General features: G+C 43.9%; 2 protein-coding genes across 2 annotated transcripts; one reads left to right on the top strand and one right to left on the bottom strand.

Moving 5' to 3' along the window:
* The first annotated feature begins 225 nt into the window (after nucleotides 1-225).
* On the top strand, nucleotides 226-4,043 carry LOC311103609 (coiled-coil domain-containing protein 43-like). Its single transcript, XM_084145206.1, has 5 exons — nucleotides 226-479; nucleotides 1,870-1,960; nucleotides 2,095-2,239; nucleotides 2,456-2,511; nucleotides 2,950-4,043. The coding sequence occupies exons 1-5, from the start codon at nucleotides 306-308 to the stop codon at nucleotides 3,135-3,137; spliced, it is 654 nt and encodes a 217-aa protein (XP_084001332.1). The 5' UTR covers nucleotides 226-305; the 3' UTR covers nucleotides 3,138-4,043.
* A 1,286-nt stretch (nucleotides 4,044-5,329) lies between these two features.
* Nucleotides 5,330-16,316, bottom strand: LOC311103590 (meiosis-specific coiled-coil domain-containing protein MEIOC-like; the record flags this gene model as incomplete). Its single annotated transcript, XM_084145184.1, has 7 exons — nucleotides 16,212-16,316; nucleotides 15,793-15,950; nucleotides 14,160-14,264; nucleotides 12,137-13,973; nucleotides 11,812-11,946; nucleotides 5,800-5,980; nucleotides 5,330-5,511 (listed from the first exon to the last, which is right to left on the bottom strand). Exons 1-7 carry the CDS (start codon nucleotides 16,278-16,280, stop codon nucleotides 5,330-5,332), a joined length of 2,667 nt encoding a protein of 888 aa, XP_084001310.1. The 5' UTR covers nucleotides 16,281-16,316.
* Nucleotides 16,317-19,478: the final 3,162 nt, after the last annotated feature.

Raw genomic sequence — 19,478 nt, 5'->3', positions numbered from 1 at the left:
TAGGGGTGTGTTAACTACGTCCGATTGATTCACCGCTAGAATTTAAATGTACAGTTGGTCACATAATCTCGCATGAAGATTTCTAAAGAATTCGACCGTCTATGAACGAATGAATAACATTTCAAATGGATTATGTAGTTGATTAATTATCCCTTCTTAAATGCAATAATGTAAATGATTAATTATTTCCTGGCAATCACTAAAACAATGTACCAGGGAGCAAACATATTCTGCTAAAGTTCTATCTAGCAGGCAATACACACGGATAGTCGTTGGGTGGATGTGGAAGACCCCGAACGGCCAAGATGGCGGCGTCCATGGCAGATGCCGGGGTGTTTGAGAAGTGGCTGAATGATCGGCTAGACTACTTAGAAGTGGACCAGGAGGTGTATGGAGCTTATATTTTAGGAATACTTCAAGAGGAGGAGAGTGACGAAGAGAAGGAGGACGCACTGCTAGGAATTCTATCTGCGTTTTTGGTAAATATACAGCAGGCAGACATGCCATGCTTGCGCCGCGGTAGTCAATAGCTGGTTAACGTGCTCAATGGTTACAAGTGGGTGTAAACTACGCTAACTAACAACTGAGTGACTACAATCGATCTGTTCCCTATAACTAACTGGTAACAACATTAGCTAAATGTGCCAATCTAGCGTTAGCCATATTTGGAGATGGGGGTTAGGCGAATCAAACCTGAAGTTATCCAGACCCTTTCTATTATTAGCCGGCTAGCCCATATTGAGACTCTCACGACTCCAGCTGGTTAGAAGGAAGCTGAGCTGGACAGACAAACAGATGATTCATGACATACAGCAGGGTGGCCAAGCCTCGAGAGCTACTGGGTACCGACCCGTATGCAGGTTTTAGTTGTTTTTACTAATCAGCTGCTCGTCAGGTTCAGTTGAATTAAGTTTGTTAGATCAGGGTTGGAGCAAAAGCCTACATGGTCAGTAGGCTACTCCAAAAGTTGGCAACCCCTGACATAGAACATTATACTAACTGATGATTCACTGCAGCCCAATATGGCGAGTGGGTGGGTCGAAAGAAATGGAGTGGCCCCCCTTCCAGCATTGGAGAACATCCCAAGCCACCCATGCGTGAGCGCAACATCTATTTCTATGGGCACAATAACTGTTCATGACACAAACTGTTCACCCCTCTTGTTGGCTGAGAGAACATTTGGAAGGTTGAAAGGTTTTCCTGCAGTTCTAAACTTTCAAGAGTAAGTTGAAAGCCAGACTGAGTAAAAAAAACTGGCCCGCAAATTGCTTTTGCGTTGTATGTGTGTGCTTACTGTGACTGTCACCCCGATATTGGCTACTAGGTAGCTACTTCCCACGCTGTTGCCGGACAGAAGTGCTTGGCAAGCGGGAGCGAAGGTGTCCCGGTGTTGTTGCCGTTCATGCCCTCCCCATTGAGTAGTAGATTTTATGTATGTATCAAGGTGACATCTGGATGGTTATCAATATTAGTTATTTCTTGTATAGGCTACTATCCTACTTGAAATCAAATCAGTGGAAGGACATTTTTTTTGCCATGTTAGAATACCACCGGCGACACGACCGTGATACAGCTGCCCAGTAGGAGGCACCTCAGGTCGGCAGGCATGTCGATACAACACCTGTACACTGGCCGCTGGCTTATCGACTCGTCGTGCAGCCCAATCAGCCAACCATAACGGTCTTGCGTGGCAACAAATCTGCCCAATTAGCGGATTCACTTTCCATACACCCACCCCTTTCAACACACCCACTCGCCCATACTCCGGTTGCCATATTGGGCTGGAGCTATCCATACTTCTCTCAAAGTAGTGATGTTCAAATTCACTAACTAAATGCATCTCCATACTCTACTGTCTTCCATGCACAGGAGGATGAGAAACTTGAAGATGTCTGCAAAGAGATCATTAGTCAGTGGGCTGAGAGCTGTGCCCAGTCTGCAACCAAAAACAAGGAGGATGGTATGAACATGAATCAAAAGCTAAAAATTTAAAGACAGAACATTATTCTAGCTTTACTTTCAGACATGAGCTAATAGCTGGAGCAGCCATTGTATGGATTATCTGTTGAATTTCCTCTCTCTCTCTGTCTGTAGTTGAGGTACTGGCCATTGCCAATCTGATAGAGAAGCAGGCACAGATTGTGGTGAAACAGAAGGAAGTATCCGAGGAGTCCAGGAAGAGGAAAGAAGTTAAAGAAGCAGTCCTGGCTCAATATGCCAATATCACAGATGATGAGGAATATCCTTAGCTCAATATATTGCAACTGTTGTGTGCCCCTACAGTTATGCTTTGCCCCTAGTTAAACCTATACAGCGCTAAAGTTATTCAGAGTTTATTTCTGTAATGTATAATGCAAGCAGTGTCTCCCAAAATGTTCATTTTTATCTGACTGAAATGAGTAGCACTATTTGTATCGTTTCCCGATCATTTTTCAAGTTTCCTTGACATCAACACTGAAGCTGAAGAGGAGGAGCAGGCAGGAGCTGCTTTTTGCCCCAGTGGTGATAAATGTATCCTTTCTATGCCTCCTATTGCTCCTCCTATAACTCCTATTGAGGAAAAATGTACTTACTGTGATATGTGGTTGTCCCACCTAGCTATCTTAAGATGAATGCACTAACTGTAAGTGTCTGCTAAATGACTAAAATGTAATGCAAATGTATTGTTTACTGCATTCATTAAGTAATATTTAACCAGTATTATATTTTTAAAAGACCACTTATGGCACCCAGTCAACTTCTTAACCCAGGTAATAGTACATTTTGGTCTGTATTCGTAAAGCGCCTTGGAATAAGAGTGCTGATCTAGGATCAGTGTTGCCTGTTAGATCTTGAATATGATTAAATGTAAAGGGGAAACCTGATCCTAGATCAGCACTCCTACTCATGAGACGCTTTATGAATACGGGCGCTGGTTTTGTTGTGAAACTCCTTTACTGGTCGCCTCAGCCCTGTTTAAGAACACCAACGTGGAGGAGGTTCTGACCAGGAAGAAGCAGCAGAGGGACCAGGCTAAGGAAGACTCCCATAAGAAGAAAGAGACAGACAAGTTGCAGCGTGAGAAGGACAAACTAGCCAAGCAGGACAGGAAGGACAAGGAGAAGAAACGCACACAGAAAGGGGAACGAAAAAGATGAGAAAAACAAATTACACTTTGGGACATTGTCACATTAAATGTTTTGTTACTGGACAAAATAACTGAAATCGACATCTAATTTTACCTATCCCTTATTATCACCCTTATAAATGTAACTTGACATTGTTTTTAATCCATTAACATTTAGTTTTCGATAGATTTCAGTCATCAAGCTTTATCTAAGGCTGGGAAACAGTCCATATATCTACAATGTGTTCTTTCTCCTCAACTGTGATTAATAAAGTAAAGCAGTGACTCTGAAAAGCCAACATAATAGTCTATGTATCCATCTCCACTAACTATGATCAACCTGCACAAGCTCTTGCCTGTATCTGTCATCCTACCATGTTGAAACTAAAGGGCTGGATGTTTTTGTTTCATTGCTGTCCCTACCTCCTTTACAATATGCCTCTACTAATAGGGAGACTGTCTATCTGAGCAATGAAAATGAATACTCATTCAATTGATGTAGCATGCAAGCCTTTGCTCTAAAATGTTTGCCCAGTTTAAGTAATAATTTTCCAAGATAAATGTTTTTAAATGGCATTCAAATGTTCTGCAATTACTAGAGGGGATATTGTAGTAAAAGGGAGGGGAAGTGCCCTATGGGATCTTAACTCACTCAAACATGGAGCCGCTGCTATACTATGTGCCAATGTGTTGCAAATGCTTTTCATCTTTGGAGATGGATTCACTCTAGGCTCACCCTCAGTCATTGTCATATTAAATACATTCAGTTGGGCACCCCAGTCTTCATGTACTGTCTATGCACTCTCTTGTATGAGAATCAGAACAGCGTGGTGGTTCATACTGTTTACCTCGATTATATCATGTACAATGTTTGCAGAATGGCAATGGGGTTCATTTTTAACATATTTTTTGAATAAATAAATGCCATTTTAAAGAGCTTTATTGTTTTTTTGAATAATAAAACAAACAATTATCTTGAAACATTAATTTTCAAACAGGAACATTAAAAATACAGGGGTTTGAACATGTTTGCCACCTGTCTTAGAGTATGTGTATTACATCATTGATAGTATGTGTCCATCAAACTTAATTCTTATCTGTTTTTATGTTTTTGAAATGAGCTGTAAAGCAGTGTGATTAACATTCAGAGAATTAAATTCAAAAGAAGAATAACATAAGATTTAATTAACATCAATGCATGACCAGTCCAAATTCCTGACCTACTGAGAGTAGTAAGTAAAAACAATACACTGGCTATGTTGCATTTCAGGTAAACCGAGGAAACACTCTAGGCTTCAAGTTGACGATTGATTGGTATGTTAACATGGAATATGACAGAAGTGGTTCCATTGCCATATCCACTCAACTTAAGAGGAGGCAATGATCACTTATCCACAATTATTGGTTGTTAAGAAGCGTATTACAGAACTGAATGTCAAATCACATTCGAATAAATAAGTAAAACAATCGGGAAAACATTCAAATGACTGACTTTTTAATAATTATAAATAGTGTCTTTAAATAATATTTAGGCCTTTCCAAGATTCACATTACTTTCGATGACACTAATCACAAAATGTGGTTATTTTGAAGAAGTTATTTGAAGATAAATTATGCCTTAACACATTTCATATTATGAATTCCCCTTTCCCCAAGAGCAACTATCAATCAAATTGTATTAAAACGTGTGGCCAAATAAATGAAACTCATTATCCTTGCAATGACTGCAAGGACCCTAGCTCTCAGTTAGTTGACAATACTGATGAATATAATACTGTACATTCTCCTACAGTTATCACCACCAAACAGATAAAATATATCTGATTGGGCTCTGCTCTCTCATGTTCCTAATAGAAGCTCATTAACAGGGAATTACTGGGTCTGAAGGGATTATGGGGATTTTCAATTCAACAGCATAATAAAATTGTACTGCCATTTAAAATAAATGCAACCCCCAGTTATTCCATTACATTGTTCTGAACCACCTGCTTAAGGATACAACATTTTGATTAGATTTTAAGTTAGACTGATAATCTCAGCAAACAATCAATTTCCTCTATTTGCTCAAACTGAGCATAACTGCAATAATTCCTTCTGTTCAGTCTAATGATGTGATCACAATTTTATCTGGCCTAATGCTCCTCACTGGTCTTGCTCTCAGCAACATCTATAGCATGAATGTGAGTGAGTGTCACATGTGAACCATAGGGTGGCTCTGTGGCATCAGAACTGGATAAGTGTTCTCCCTGGGCTGGTCTCAGAGGTGCTCTCTTCGTCCCTCTGCTCATCCAGCTTGTCCGTGTTGGACTTGGGCAGGGTCATCTGTAGGGCACACCACAGGGCAGTGCGGGACTTCCTTGTGGTCAAACACAGATCCCTCAGCGCTGTAGCAAGCAGCAGGATATCTAGCAGGAATACAGGCACAAAATAAGAAAGGATTATCAAAAGGAAACGTTTAAGTTTTTAGGCCTCTTGCTGCTCATCCCTAATACAGGAAGGCAAATGTAGAAGATAAGCTCTGTCAGTTTCTCTTTCCAGGAAATAAAATATAAAAGGCTCTACAGAAAAAAGAATGGCAGCCATATTTCCAGAATAAATCTAAAACAACATTGGAAGACAAGCACAGACAAATGCTGGGGGATTCAGTTGTTTAAAACTAGCTGCGGCTCATTAATGACTTAGTGTTGAGTTACCTCTGTCCTCTCTGAAATGTGCACTGGCCTGTCTCTGCCGGTTTGAAGTGTTGACAAATTCCTCCTTGCGTCTGGCCTGGGTAATGTAAATAGCCTCGAGGTGTCTGTCCAGCGCTGAACAAATATTGGCATGGAGGGGGAAGCTACGCAGACACTCCATTTTACCCAGAAGGCTCACCACCTATGATATAAGAGGAAAATATTTTTCCATCAATATTTCTTCAAATATATTTTGAAACACTTGCAGAACTTGATGGGTGTTTATCTAGTCTACAGCAACAGGTATTCATGTATTGGTCTTAATCAACTATTCTATCAACACTCATGCCAACTTGTGTGGAATTAGCCATAATCTAATCCTACAATTCCAAAGTGGACATTTAACCTCCTAGTCGATTGACGATTAACCTAGAGATATGTTTTTGCATGGGATGCGTCTTAATCCACAGCATCCGCCGATATCGCACTTCCATATCTATGGTGAAAAGTGGCAGAGATAGAGCAGTGTTTGTTAGACCATGAGACATCACGAAAATCTGTGTTTTCACAAAATAACTTGACCTATGAACTAGTATGACCACTCTATGGAAAGGGGAGACTCTCGCGAACATGATGGTGGCTCCATTTCGCTCTACAACCCCCACAAGTGTCAGGGGACTCGTCTGAAGTGGATGTGCCAACTTCTGTTTGTAGCGTCCGAATCGTTTGGGCTACAAACTAATGCGACCCCACTGTGGAAAGGGGGATACTCAAGTGTCACGGGACTCGTCTGTAAGTAACCAGTACTGGTTGACAAAAAAGGGGTTAAATATGTGTAAAAAATATATATTTCCTTAGCTTTCTTAAATCTCCTAGATATAGGACAAACACTTCAAAACCTTGTTTCTTATGATTTAGTTTTGACTGTATTTTTTGCCATTTACAGTGCATTCGGAAAGTATTCAGAACACCCCTTGACTTATTCCACATTTTGGAATTTTTGTTACGTTACAGCCTTATTTTAAAATGGATTAAATCGTTTTTTTCTCTCATCAATCTACACACAATACCCCATAATGGCAAAGCATGAATTGGTTTTAAGAATTTTTTGCAAATGTATAAAAAAAAAACGAACTGAAATATCACATTTACGTAAGTATTCAGACCCTTTACTCAGTACTTTGTTGAAGCACCTTTGGCAGCGATTACAACCTTGAGTCTTCTTGGGTATGACGCTACAAGGTTGTCACACCTGTATTTGGGCAGTTTCTCCAATTCTTTTTTGCAGATCCTCTCAAGCTCTGTCAGGTTGGATGGGGAGCGTTGCTGCACAGCTATTTTCAGGTTAGTCTATTCCTAGAAAACATTGAACCGCTGTAGTTTACAACAATTATAGTTTCTGAGGTGGAAGTTGGGAGAGTTATATTTGGGAGTTGTGGCTCTCTCCTTTCCCAGATGTTTAGTTCATTTTATTCCGATCTCCTCTGCATTATTGTAGCCATCTGCTGCAGCCTGTCAACTATGCCTCTGCCTATCCCTGTTCTCTCCTCTCCGCACAGGCTACACAAACGCCTCACACCGCGTGGCTGCTGCCTCTCTAACCTGGTGGTCCCTGCACGCACGACCCATGTGGAGTTCCAGGTCTCAGGCAGCCTCTGGAACTGCCGTTCTGCTGCCAACAAGGCAGACTTCATCCCAGCCTATGCTACCCTCCAGTCCCTCGACTTCGTGGCGCTGACGGAAACATGGATTACCACTGAAAACACTGCTACTCCTGCTGCTCTCTCCTCGTCTGACCATGTGTTCTCGCATACCCCGAGAGCATCTGGTCAGCGGGGTGGTGGCACAGGAATCCTCATCTCTCCCAAGTGGACATTCTCAATTTTTCCCCTGACCCATCTGTCTATCTCCTCATTTGAATTCCATGCTGTCACAGTCACTAGCCCATTTAAGCTTAATATCCTTGTCATCTATCGCCCTCCAGGTTCCCTTGGAGAGTTCATCAATGAGCTTGACGCCTTGATAAGTTCCTTTCCTGAGGATGGCTCACCCCTCACAGTTCTGGGGGATTTCAACCTCCCTACGTCTACATTTGACTCATTTCTCTCTGCCTCCTTCTTTCCACTCCTCTCCTCTTTTGACCTCACCCTCTCACCATCCCCCCCTACTCACAAGGCAGGCAATACGCTTGACCTCATCTTTACTAGATGCTGTTCTTCTACTAATCTCACTGCAACTCCCCTCCAAGTCTCCGACCACTACTTTGTATCCTTTTCTCTCTCCCTCTCCTTCAACACTACTCACTCTGCCCGTACACAGATGGTAATGCGCCGTCGCAACCTTCGCTCTCTCTCCCGCTACTCTCTCCTCTTCCATCCTATCATCTCTTCCCTCTGCTCAATCCTTCTCCCTCCAATCTCCTGATTCTGCCTCCTCAACCCTCCTCTCCTCCCTTTCTGCATCCTTTGACTCTCTATGTCCCCTATCCTCCCGGCCGGCTCGGTCCTCCCCTCCAGCTTCGTGGCTTGATGACTCATTGCGAGCTCACAGAACAGAGCTCCGGGCAGCTGAGCGGAAATGGAAGAAAACTAGACTCCCTGCAGACCTGGCATCTTTTCACTCCCTCCTCTCTACATTTTCTTCATCTGTTTCTGCTGCTAAGGCCACTTTCTACCACTCTAAATTCCAAGCATCCGCCTCTAACCCTAGGAAGCTCTTTGCCACATTCTCCTCCCTGCTGAATCCCCCCCCTCCCTCCTCCCTCTCTGTGGATGACTTCGTCAACCATTTTGAAAAGAAGGTTGACGACATCCAATCCTCGTTTGTTAAGTCAAATGACACTGCTGGTCCTGCTCACACTGCCCTACCCTATGCTTTGACTTCTTTCTCCCCTCTCTCTCCAGATAAAATCTTGCGACTTGTGACGGCAGGCCGCCCAACAACCTGCCCGCTTGACCCTATCCCCTCCTCTCTTCTCCAGACCATCTCCGGTGACCTTCTCCCTTACCTCACCTCGCTGATCAACTCATCCTTGACCGCTGGCTATGTCCCTTCCGTCTTCAAGAGAGCGAGAGTTGCACCCCTTCTCAAAAAACCAACACTCGATCCCTCTGATGTCAACAACTACAGACCAGTATCCCTTCTTTCTTTTCTCTCCAAAACTATTGAGCGTGCCGTCTTTAGCCAACTCTCTTGCTATCTCTCTCAGAATGACCTTCTTGATCCAAACCAGTCAGGTTTCAAGACTGGTCATTCAACTGAGACTGCTCTTCTCTGTGTCACAGAGGCTCTCCGCACTGCTAAAGCTAACTCTCTCTCCTCTGCTCTTGTCCTTCTAGACCTGTCTGCTGCCTTTGATACTGTGAACCATCAGATCCTCCTCTCCACCCTCTCCGAGCTGGGCATCTCCGGCGCGGCTCACTCTTGGATTGCGTCCTACCTGACCGGTCGCTCCTACCAAGTGGCGTGGCGAGAAGCTGTCTCCGCACCACGTGCTCTCACCACTGGTGTCCCCCAGGGCTCAGTTCTAGGCCCTCTCCTATTCTCGCTATACACCAAGTCACTTGGCTCTGTCATATCCTCACATGGCCTCTCCTATCATTGCTACGCTGACGACACACAACTAATCTTCTCCTTTCCCCCTTCTGATAACCAGGTGGCGAATCGCATCTCTGCATGTCTGGCAGACATATCAGTATGGATGACGGATCACCACCTCAAGCTGAACCTCGGCAAGACGGAGCTGCTCTTCCTCCCGGGGAAGGACTGCCCGTTCCATGATCTCGCCATCACGGTTGACAACTCCGTTGTGTCCTCCTCCCAGAGTGCGAAGAGCCTTGGCGTGACCCTGGACAACACCCTGTCGTTCTCCGCTAACATCAAGGCGGTGACCAGATCCTGTAGGTTCATGCTCTACAACATTCGGAGAGTACGACCCTGCCTTACACAGGAAGCGGCACAGGTCCTAATCCAGGCACTTGTCATCTCCCGTCTGGATTACTACAACTCGCTGTTGGCTGGGCTCCCTGGCTGTGCCATTAAACCCCTACAACTCATCCAGAATGCCGCAGCCCGTCTGGTGTTCAACCTTCCCAAGTTCTCTCACGCACCCCGCTCCTCCGCACACTCCACTGGCTTCCAGTTGAAGCTCGCATCTGCTACAAGACCATGGTGCTTGCCTACGGAGCTGTGAGGGGAACGGCACCTCCGTACCTTCAGGCTCTGATCAGTCCCTACACCCAAACGAGGGCACTGCGTTCATCCACCTCTGGCCTGCTGGCTCCCCTACCTCTGCGGAAGCATAGTTCCCGCTCAGCCCAGTCAAAACTGTTCGCTGCTCTGGCACCCCAATGGTGGAACAAGCTCCCTCACGACGCCAGGACAGCGGAGTCACTCACCACCTTCCGGAGACATTTGAAACCCCACCTCTTTAAGAAATACCTGGGATAGGATAAAGTAATCCTTCTACCCCCCCCCCCCCTCCTTTACTCCAACCCCCCCCCCCCCCCCCCCCCCCCCAAAAAAAAAACATTGTAAAGTGGTTATCCCACTGGCTATAAGGTGAATGCACCTATTTGTAAGTCGCTCTGGATAAGAGCGTCTGCTAAATGACGTAAATGTAAATGTCTCTCCAGAGATGTTCGATTGGGTTCAAGTCCAGGCTCTGACTGGGCCACTCAAGGACATTCAGAGAGATGTCCCGAAGCCACTCCTGCGTTGTCTTGGCTGTGTGCTTATGGTTGTTGTCTTGTTGGAAGGGGAACCTTTGCCCCAGTCTGAGGTCCTGATCACTCTGGAGCAGGTTTTCTTCAAAGGATCTCTCTGTACTTTGCTCCGTTCATCTTTCCCTCAATCCTGACTAGTCTCCCAGTCCCTGCCACTGAAAAACATCCCCACAGCATGATGCTGCCACCACCATGCTTCACCGTAGGGATGGTGCCAGGTTTCTTCCAGAAGTGACGTTTGGCATTCAGGACAAAGAGTTCAATCTTGGTTTCATCAGACCAGAGAATCTTGTTTCTCATGGTCTAAAAGTCATTTCGGTGCCTTTTGGCAAACTTCAAGCGGGCTGTCGTGTGCCTTTTACTGAGGAGTGGCTTCTGTCTGGCCACTCTACCATAAATGCCTGATTGGTGGAGTGCTGCAGAGATGGTTGTCCTTCTGGAAGGTTCTCCCATCTCCACAGAGGAACTCTGGAGCTCTGTCAGAGTGACCATCAGGTTCTTGGTCACCTCCCTGACCAAGGCCCTTCTCCCCCGATTGCTCAGATTGGCCAGGCGGCCAGCTCTAGGAAGAGTCCTGGTGGTTCCAAACTTCTTCCATTTAAGAATGATGGAGGCCACTGTGTTCTTGGGGACCTTCAATGCTGCAGACAGTTTTTGGTACCCTCCCCCAGATCTGTGCCTTGACACAATCCTGTCTTGGCGCTCTACGGACAATTCCTTCGACCTCATGGCTTGGTTTTTGCTCTGACATACACTGTCAACTGTGGGACCTTATATAGGCAGGTGTGTGCCTTTCCAAATCATGTCCAATCAATTTAATTTACCACAGGTGGACTCCAATCAAGTTGTAGAAACATCTCAAGGATGATCAATGGAAACAGGATGCACCTGAACTCAATTTCGAGTCTCATAGCAAAGGTTCTGAATCCTTATGTAAATAAGGTATTTCTGTTTTCCTATTTGTAATGCATTTGCAAACATTTCTAAAAACCTGTTTTCGCTTTGTCATTATGGGGTATTGTGTGTAGATTGATGAGAGGAAAAAATTATTTTATATATTTTAGAATAAGGCTGTAACGTAACAAAATGTGGAAAAAGTCAAGGAGTCTGAATACTTTTCGAATGCACTGTATGAATGTGTTATTCAATGCGTTTCTCAGGGCTATAGTAGTAAAGGCCAAATTCAATATTTTATCAAATCATTTTTTATATATTATTTTTTATACCTAAAGGGGTCGTAAAATTGTAAATCAAATAGCTAAATGTATGACCATTCCTCCTTAGACTTTTAAGAATTAACATTTCTCACCTTGGCTTGTTCTCGGATCTGGTCTACGATGAGACGGTCCACTCTGGAAGGGTTAGGTGGGATTTTGGGGAGGGCACTGCTGGACACCACAGAAATCCGCTTTCCAGGATAACTCTTGGTAAGGACGTCCTCTGTCTAAAACACATAATATAAAAAAACACTTAATGCCAACCAGTCAAACCATACATTATTTTAATCCTAGTTTGCGATTAATTCTCACCAAGTATTGTATTGCAGCATGATCAGAGAAATAATAAGGATTTCAAGATGATCACAACAAACAAAAATATTCCCACTAAATGAACCACTCATTTTTATTGCTCACCTTCTTCCTCTCCTTCTCCAGGACTCTCCATTGCTCGTAGCACTCCTCCAGGTGGAAGTGGAGCTCGCTCATGGGTCCTCCCCGGTTCCTCATCCTGCTCGGGGAGCGGAGGCCTCCCGTCGTCCCCGTGTAGGGGTTCTCTCCACTGGAGCCCATCAGGTCATTGAAATAAGGGTTGAAAGCTGCAAACTCCCCGTCTGGCAGCAGGTCACACAGGTCCATGGGGGGAATGGAACCGCCGTAGGGGAAGGAGGATCTGGAGTTGAAGCTGGCAGAGTTCAGAGGCATGTGGCAGGAGTTCTGTCTGGGGTCATTCACAGCCTGGTACATGTAAGGCAGAAAGGCTGGGTTCTTCCCTGCGTTGACTGTGCCGTTTCCTCCGCCGAATCTCTGAGAGCCGTACATGCTGCCGAGTAGGTCGAGGTAAGGGTTCTGCAGGAGTCCCTGCTTCTTGCCACCATCTCCTGTCATGTGAGTGCTGGTCTGGGGCCTTGTCTTCCCATCCAAGCACAGAGTGGAGGAGTTGCCATCAGCCACCAGCCCGGCCATGTGCATCCTGCTCTTGTCCAGCTGCATCTCAAACTCACTGTCACTGGCTCCCCTCCTCAGCCTGCCCAGTCCCATCCCGACCTGGTTCTGTCCTGCCCTGCTGCTGTGGAGGCTGGGCCCGTCTCCCTGACTGTAGTCCTGGATGCACAGTGGCGGTCCTCTCTGCATCTGGTGGGAGTGCTGAGGTACAAACTCAGACACAGAGTGGGACAGCATCTTGGACGGCTCAGAGGATAAACAGTTCCCCCTTGGCTGCTGCTGCTGCTTGAGTTTGTTCTGCAACTGGTTCTGCTGGCTATAATGGTTAGAGTACTGGTTCAGACTCAGTCCCGTAGAGAGGGGGTTGCTTCCTTTCTGGACAGCCATCTTGTTTTGGTGAGAGCTTGGAGAATTGAAAAACACTGAGAGTGCTTTTGGTTGTTGGAAATACTCAACGTGTTGTGGACCAAATCCAGATAAGTCTTTGGAACCAAAGTCACTTTGTAGTGGCTGTTTGCTCTTCATTCCTCCATCAGTCTCCCTCTGCATGGCTCCATACTCCCCTCCCAGTTCCTTCTTGAACTGCATGGCTTGAGTGCTTTGCCCAAGCATCCTGGAATTGGATAAGTTCCTCTGTTCGGCCATGATGTCATCATAATGCATCTGCACACTCTGCCGGTTATGGGGCTCCCTACCACATGCGTTGTCCTGCTCACCCACCATCAGAGCCTGGATGTTGCTGGCCAGCTTGTTGACCTCTTGCATGGTGTACTGCTTCGTCCTTCTGGGCTTGGCGCTGCTCTGTCCTGGGAACTCTTCATAGTAGTGGTCAAAGCACTGGCTGTTCATCTTGCTCTGGGGGCAGAAGGAGGGTGCAAAGGCATCCATGTGGTCAAAGAGAGCGTTCCCGGACCCACAGAACCCTCCAACCTTCTCAGCTGTGTTGTACTCGTGTTTACTCGGCCTCGTGTTCAACCGGTAGGCGTTCCCCACGTTGGGCAGCGGTAGCCCCGGCGGCTTCGGCAGCGGCTTCGGCAGCTCTTGGGTCTGTAGAGAGTATCCAGTGTCCATGTCTCCATTGCAGGAAGAGAGGAGACACTGCTGGTCACTGGTATCAAAGCCGTTGAAACGCTGGTAGAACTCTTCGGAATCTCTGTTCTTTGGCTGCCCTTGTGCTTTACTGAAAGACTCAGGGTAAACATGGTTCGGCAGGAAGTTGGACTGCATTTTGGACTCTGACTGGAAGTACTGCTGGAAATCACCGCTCATTGACTTGGGAGACCAGACAGATTTCAGATGGGATGATGTCCTGAAAGGAGAGTTGAGAACAAAGGTTAAATACTGTTTTTTAAACACAATTTAAAATGTCAAAGTCGTTACTGGTAAACGTTGTAGTTTCCATTTTCAATTCCCATTAATTTGTCTTGTCCCCCAATACAATGAAATTAGCTCATATCACTGAAGACAAAAAATACCCTCCTAATGAATAACTTACTCTTCCGTATAGTAGCTCTCCATTTGATCAGCCTCCTCCAAGATATTTGACACCAGCCCATAGAGATCAGCTTCACTTCCACAGTCATTTCCATCTGGGAGATTCCTTGGAGATTAAAACAAAAACATGTCAATATACATGAAAAATAATTCAATTTACATTTCAAATGGAGTGGTACATATCATATGAAAAAGTCCAGTGGTTATTAGCAGTTCAACTGAATTTCACATGGACAGTGTACTCATGAACACCTTGTGTTTTCAAATCACCTATGTTCTCTTTGATTTTAGTACAATTAATTATACTTTTTTTTTAATAAACGCAACATGCAACAATTTCAAATATTTTACTGAGCTACAGTTCATTTAAGGAAGTCAGTCAATTTAAATAAATTCATTAGGCCCTAATCTATGGATTTCACATGACTGGGAATACAGGTATGCATCTGTTGGTCACAGATACTGTACCATAAAAAAAAAAGTAGGGGAGTGGATCAGAAAACCAGTCTGTATATGGTGTGACCACTATTTGCCTCATGCAGCGCGACACATCTCCTTCGCATAGAGTTGATCAGGCTGTTGATTGTGGCCTGTGGAATGTTGTCCCACTCCTCTTCAATGGCTGTGCAAAGTTGCTGGATATTGGTGGGAACTGGAACACGATGTCATACACGTCGATCCAGAGCATCCCAAACATGCTCAATGGGTGACATGTCTGGTGAGTATGCAGGCCATGGAAGAACTGGGACATTTTCAGCTTCCAGGAATTGTGTACAGATACTTGCAACATGGAGTCATGCATTATCATGCTGAAACCTAAGGTGATGGCGGCAGATGAATGGCACGACAATGGGCCACAGGATCTCGTCACGGTCTCTCTTTGCATTCAAATTGCCATCGATAAAATGCAATTGTGTTCGTTGTCTGTAGCTTATGCCTGCCCATAACATAACCCCACTGCCACCATGGGGCACTCTGTTCACAACGTTGATATCAGCAAACCGCTCGCCCACACAACGCCATACACGTGGTCTGCGGGTGTGAGGCCGGTTGGACGTACTGCCAAATTCTCTAAAAAGACGGAGGCGGCATATGGTAGAGAAATTAACATTATATTCTCTGGCAACAGCTCTGGTGGACATTCCTGCAGTCAGCATGCTAATTGTACGCTCCCTCAAAAAACTTGAGACACCTGTGGCATTGTGTTGTGTGACAAAACTGCACATTTTAGAGTGGCTTTTTATTGTCCCCAGCACAAGGTGCACCTGTGTAATGATCATACTGTTTAATCAGCTTCTTGATATGCTACACCTGTCAGGTGGATGGATTACCTTGGCAAAGGTGAAATGCTCACTAACAGGGATGTAAACAAATTTGTGGCCAGAATTTGAGAGAAATATGCTTTTGTGCGTATCGGAAATGTCTGTGGTCTTTTATTTCAGCTCATGAAACATGGAACCAACACTTTACATGTTGGGTTTATATTTTTGTTCAGTATAAATCAAGTCTCGGTCTTCCTTTTCCCAATACTTTCTTCAGACTATCAATGTTAAATACTGGTATGACAAAACACAGTATGGACCGGGTCAGTATACAATTCTGAGAGTTGTATTTGAAGTAGTTAGTTTAGTTACCTGCTTTTAACATTGTTCTGGGTGCAATCAATGAGTTGGTATGGATCATCCTGTGCAGACCAGGGTGTGTAGGACATGGGAGGTTCTTCTGGCAGTGAGAAATCGGGTAAGGGGATGTAAGGCTGCAAGAGCCTTCCGTTGTCCGCAGTTCCACAGGTCTGTGAGACAATAAAAAAGGAAATTAATGAACCCTTTAGTGAAAACGTCAGCCAGTCACTGGTGAGAGATGAGAGAACATTCTGATTCTGTTTTGCCTACTATAGACAATTCATACCTAAGACTTACAAAACATTAGCTACTTAATATAAACCATTAGCTACTTAATATAAACCATTAATAAACATACCACTTCAATTATTTCTCATCTATAGCCTACATTGTAATGAACTGCAATCAAACATTTCTTTTGAATGTCTCACCTGATGCTTATATGGGGAAAAGAATGAGTCTGAACCTGATGATGCACTCTGGAATCGATCAAATGCCATTCTCACTCCTCTTGAACTTGCACTGATTCTATTCTTCACTGCATCATTAACCTAAACATTACAAAGATATTCATACAAACACTCAACAGAACAATACAGTTTTTATTGACTAGCTAGCTTGATTATTGGATATATAGCTAGCACGGTAATAACATATTGTATTGCACATGGCTAACTCGGCCCAAGTCAAATTGTAATTAAATTGACGTTAGCTAGCTAGCTAAATTAGCTAGCTTACAGTAGAGAACGTTAGCTAGCTAAGTTAGTTACAAAGATCGAAGGAAGCTCAGCAGGTGTCCAAGTTAGCTAGCTAAGCTAGCTAAACCCAAAACACCCAAAACAAACAACTTTTATGAATGACACAGTAATAACAGACAGTTTCACTTTTGTCCTAAGTTAGCTTTTGTGTCCCTTGTCTCCCTCACACGATTTCTGTCTAACTAAATGTAGTTAGCCAACTGGGCTAGCTTGCTAGCTACTTACCTCCATAAATTAACTAGTAAACAACGTTTCTGTAGTAAATGTTCCCAGATGAAATGTTAACTATTTAAAAATCAAACTTTTCCCAAAGATAAATTAAATAAAACGGACTTTAAACAATGACAGGGGAGGTCACTAGTACATTGTGGCTCACTACAGAATTGTTGATCTCGAGCTTGCCAGTTGCCCTTCTCGATTTTGTAAACTAGTGTCACGAGCAACTCTTTAAGCGAACATCTCGCTCGAGATCACCACATCAACCCCCGCGAATCAAATTATCTTGTTTTATCACTAACTGTCTCAAAGGTGATGATTGGTCCATAGGAAGCTTTTTCACCCAACGGGGTTCCAATAGCGATTGTACACATAAAGGGCATAGCAACCAATAATTTTCATAAAATTAAAAGATGGGGGAATCCTATTTTACTATCAATGAGGGACTATATCATGAGGCTTTTTCATGCATAATGAACGATGTTGTTGAACATTTATTGCTCTCCTAGAATCATCTTCATGGAACTTTTTTTTATATAAGTAAACGTGGTCGGCTACATCATCATAAATTATACACTCCTGTGTTACATAAAATACTAATAACTAATTCATAGCAAAAATTGTCCTTAGTCAAATTCAGGGCCTCAATTTATTCCGCCAAATATGGATAAACTTCCCCTGTACAGTAGTTGGAGAGCGGACATTTTTGGTTACAACTGTCGCAAATGCATTGTCCTACAATAACCACAAGATGTCGCTATGTCTGGAGTTTTTTTTTGTTGCGTTGGCCTAGCAGGCAGGCAGGCAGGCGGGCAGGCAGGCGGGCAGGCAGGCGGGCAGGCAGGCGGGCAGGCAGGCAGGCAGGCAGGCAGGCAGGCTGATAAAAGATAGATATATAGATAGATAGATAGATAGATAGATAGATAGATAGATAGATAGATAGATAGATAGATAGATAGATAGATAGATAGATAGATAGATAGATAGATAGATAGATAGATAGATAGATAGATAGATAGATAGATAGATAGATAGATAGATTAGATAGATAGATAGATAGATAGATAGATAGATAGATAGATAGATAGATAGATAGATAGATAGATAGATAGATAGATAGATAGATAGATAGATAGATAGATAGATAGATAGATAGATAGATAGCGCATCACTGGGGGTGAGCTCCCAGCCATCCAGGATGTACATGCCAGGCGGTGTCTGAGAAAGACCCAAAAAATTGCCAAAGACTCCAGCCAGGAGTGCTTCCTTCCAGCAGGCGGTACCGGTGCATCAAGGCTCAGACCAACAGACTACCCCTTACGAGAGATTGCAGTCAGAGTGCAGTATAACTGCAGAACACTGTAGTATAACTTTAGTTAGAATGCAGTATAACTGCAGTATGATGCAAGTAATTTAGCAGTGTAACTGCAGTTACAGTAAGCATTTCACGGTAAGGTCTACACCTGTTGTATTCATCACAAGTGACAAATACAATTAGATTTTATTCTGCAATCACTGCGTCCAAAATACCACAGTCGACTGCAGTTACTGAACTTTTACTGCAGTTTCAAAACTGCTATCTTTTTTGGAAGGGCCTAAACAGCTTCTATCCCCTGGCCATAAGACTGTTAAATGGCTAACAACTACTTCTCTCCCTCTCCCACAGACTATCCACACTGACTCTAGGCCCATCCACAGGTTTCTACCCACTCAGTCACACACACATTACTGACGTCACACACTCACACCCACATGCACACACCCCCTCACACCTACGTTGCTGCTAAATGATTATTGATTCGATTTATAACAGGGATGTAGCTCAGTTGGTAAAGCATGGCGTTTGCAACGCCAGGGTTGTGGGTTTGATTCCCACCGGGGGCCAGTATGAAAAATAAAAAAAATAATGTATGCACTCACTAACTGTAAGTCGCTCTGGATAAGAGCTTCTGCTAAATGACTAAAATGTAAATGTATAACTACCATTAAGCTGATGTTAATTGATTATTGATTGCGTCACCATTAATATCCACCCATTTATCCTGCTACTGGTCACTATTACTCCTGTTGACATGTTGATATTACCATTAGTATACTACCATAGTATTTAAATATTCCTGCTACCAGTCACTTTTCAGCCCAGTTTACACTGCTATATTGTTTATTATTATTATTATTTTTATTTTTTTATCCTGCTACCAGTCAATTTCTCCTCATCTCTGCCTGCCTACAGGTACATATCTACCACCTCAACTACTCGACTATCCCTGCTCACTGTAAATTTGGTACTGACACTGTTTTTTTCTTCCTCCTTTCTTATCTCTTATTTCTAGTGACAAATAAAACTTTAAACGTAATAGATATATAAATAGATAGATAGATATCTGCACATCTTGGCGTTATGCGCGGGGCTACACTACAGTATGGTTAATTCAGGGGAAGCCTACTGCACTGAAGTTACTCAAACTCTCCCAAGTTGATACTGCTCTGCAATTCCATTGGCCAGCAACACATTGGGAAGGGGTGGGAATCTGTTTCTAGAGCCCCCTTACCCCAATCCCTCCTTCCGACTTTACTTTGAAACCAACCACAGAAAGTTGCATGGGGGACTTGAAACTGTCTGATTGGGCCACGCAAATTGCACAAAGGAAAAGTCAAGCAGCCTCTTGCAGGCGAGCAAACAGTAACAGTTTTTCGCTCACCGGGACTACTGCAGAAGTTTTT

This window comes from Coregonus lavaretus, assembly GCF_964263955.1.
Source record: "Coregonus lavaretus genome assembly, chromosome: 28".
Classification (NCBI taxonomy): domain Eukaryota; kingdom Metazoa; phylum Chordata; class Actinopteri; order Salmoniformes; family Salmonidae; genus Coregonus; species Coregonus lavaretus.
Note: the sequence above shows the minus strand (reverse complement) of the source record. Positions and strands in the feature narration are given on the sequence as shown.